General features: G+C 32.3%; 1 protein-coding gene across 1 annotated transcript; it reads left to right on the top strand.

Annotated features, from left to right (window-relative positions):
• Positions 1–259: 259 nt before the first annotated feature.
• Positions 260–1,559, top strand: LOC127074118 (universal stress protein PHOS32). Its single transcript, XM_051015415.1, has 4 exons — positions 260–474; positions 692–801; positions 1,010–1,128; positions 1,380–1,559. The coding sequence occupies exons 1-4, from the start codon at positions 300–302 to the stop codon at positions 1,465–1,467; spliced, it is 492 nt and encodes a 163-aa protein (XP_050871372.1). The 5' UTR covers positions 260–299; the 3' UTR covers positions 1,468–1,559.
• The last annotated feature ends 354 nt before the right edge of the window (positions 1,560–1,913 follow it).

The following is a 1,913-nucleotide window of genomic DNA, read 5'->3' as shown; positions in this document are numbered from 1 at the left end:
AATGTTATCTTTCATTCCTTTACAATTTATAACATATTGTTAACATGTATGAAATCAACCTATGTCAATAAAACTCATAGATTTGTATTGTATGTGAATGTCAATGTGTGAAACAAAGTCAAAGTTACGAGACAATATCTCACTCTCATCCATCCATCAATGGAGAAACGCAATTGTCGCTATGATCATGTTATGTTCCTTAAACATTGTCATTCCAAAAGAGCATAACAAAAACTCAAAACTAATTAAATAATAAACAACCCATTTACACATAATTTCACAACACAAGTGAATCATCAATGGCAAGTACAAGGAGATTGGGTGTAGCTATGGATTTCTCTCCATGCAGCATCAAGGCATTACAATGGATGGTGGATAACACTACTAAAGAAGGTGACACCATCATTCTTATTGTCATTAATCCAGAAGAGTACGAACATGGTGAAATGCAGCTCTGGGCAGATACAGGTTCACGTAAGTAGTTATTATTCATTCAAATTTTCTCTTGTCAAATAATATAGTCACTGATGTCTATCCATGCTATCAACTGAATTGGTTTAACGGAATCCTATAAAAAGATATTATTAATTAAAATGATACCTTACTTATTTTATAATTATAACTATTTCGGATGAATTCACATTCTCGTTTTAAAATTATAATATCAAACTCTTACTTTATCATTGCGCAGCTATCACACCTTTGGCCGAGTTCTGTGACTCTGCGTTATCAAAGAAATATGGAATAAATCCTAACAAAGAAGTGATGAATATTTCCACAACCGCCATGGAACAGAAAAAGGTATCATTTTTATTTGGTCATCATGAAGATATGCAAACTCGTTTTAAACTTTTTGAATTATGTGTAGGATTTACAACATTGACAAATGCGATAAAATTTTGAGTATGTAAACCACCTTACACACTCTTTTCACTAGTCTTAGAGGTTTAGATGATTGTTTCATTCATATGTTATTATTATTGTAGCTTTGAGATTTTGTATGGCATAGGTTGATGTACTGGTAAAGATCTATTGGGGAGATGCTCGTGAGAAATTATGTGAATCAATTGATCACATTCCTCTTGATAGTCTTACCATGGGCAACAGAGGCCTTGGAACACTCAGAAGGTAAGCCTTATACATTTGTAGCTTTTTCTAACTCTTACATGAAGTTTTTAGAGACAATATTTATGAAAGATTTATAGTTATTATGTACACAAATAGTAATTATACCACAATATAAGAATAATAGGGAGAACCGTTTTAAGTAATAGAAGTTTCTGCGTAAGTTAGTCACGATTCAACAGTAATCTTTATTCAACCATGTTTTAACCGTAATAAATATTTTTTAAAACTCTTTGTTGTTATTTACTTTTCAGGGCCATAATGGGCAGTGTCAGCAACTATGTAGTGAATAATGCTACATGTCCAGTTACTGTGGTGAAAAGTTCGGAGCAAAACCATTAATTATTTTCTCTAATTATTTTGATGTATGAATGAATGAGTTTGAGATTGTATCAAGAAGACGTCAACCATAACCAACTTCAAATTTTATTTTAGTCTCTTTCTCTTGGTAGATTTGCCACACCCTATTATGTTAAGGGACATGGTATTCATGATGACCCACGTTTTTCTCCTCCCTCTTCTCTTTGTCTCACTGAACCCACGATACGACTAAGACAACCCATATTTTTTCCAAAATTTATTTCAGAGACGTCACAGAACAAATTCTATCAATTTATTTTTAATTTAGCAATCTAGTGACTTTTTCGAAAGTGCATTTTTGGGTTTTTGAAATGGGAATTTGAAAACCTGATACCCTTGCATGATAAACTGTTTTAAAGATTCATTTTCGGAAATATCAAACTTGATTTTTTAATAAAACAACACTCTGCATGATCAGACTCCATACC

Source organism: Lathyrus oleraceus, chromosome 1 (assembly GCF_024323335.1).
Source record: "Lathyrus oleraceus cultivar Zhongwan6 chromosome 1, CAAS_Psat_ZW6_1.0, whole genome shotgun sequence".
NCBI lineage: Eukaryota > Viridiplantae > Streptophyta > Magnoliopsida > Fabales > Fabaceae > Lathyrus > Lathyrus oleraceus.
This window is presented reverse-complemented; position numbering and strand designations above follow the sequence as displayed.

Excerpts from the sequence above, each read along its gene's own strand:
- LOC127074118 (XM_051015415.1), top strand. The coding sequence starts at position 300 with ATGGCAAGTACAAGGAGATTGGGTGTAGCTATGGATTTCTCTCCATGC. Across the intron at positions 475-691 it reads CTGGGCAGATACAGGTTCAC|CTATCACACCTTTGGCCGAG; the intron begins GTAAGTAGTTAT and ends ATCATTGCGCAG. Across the intron at positions 1,129-1,379 it reads GGCCTTGGAACACTCAGAAG|GGCCATAATGGGCAGTGTCA; the intron begins GTAAGCCTTATA and ends TTTACTTTTCAG.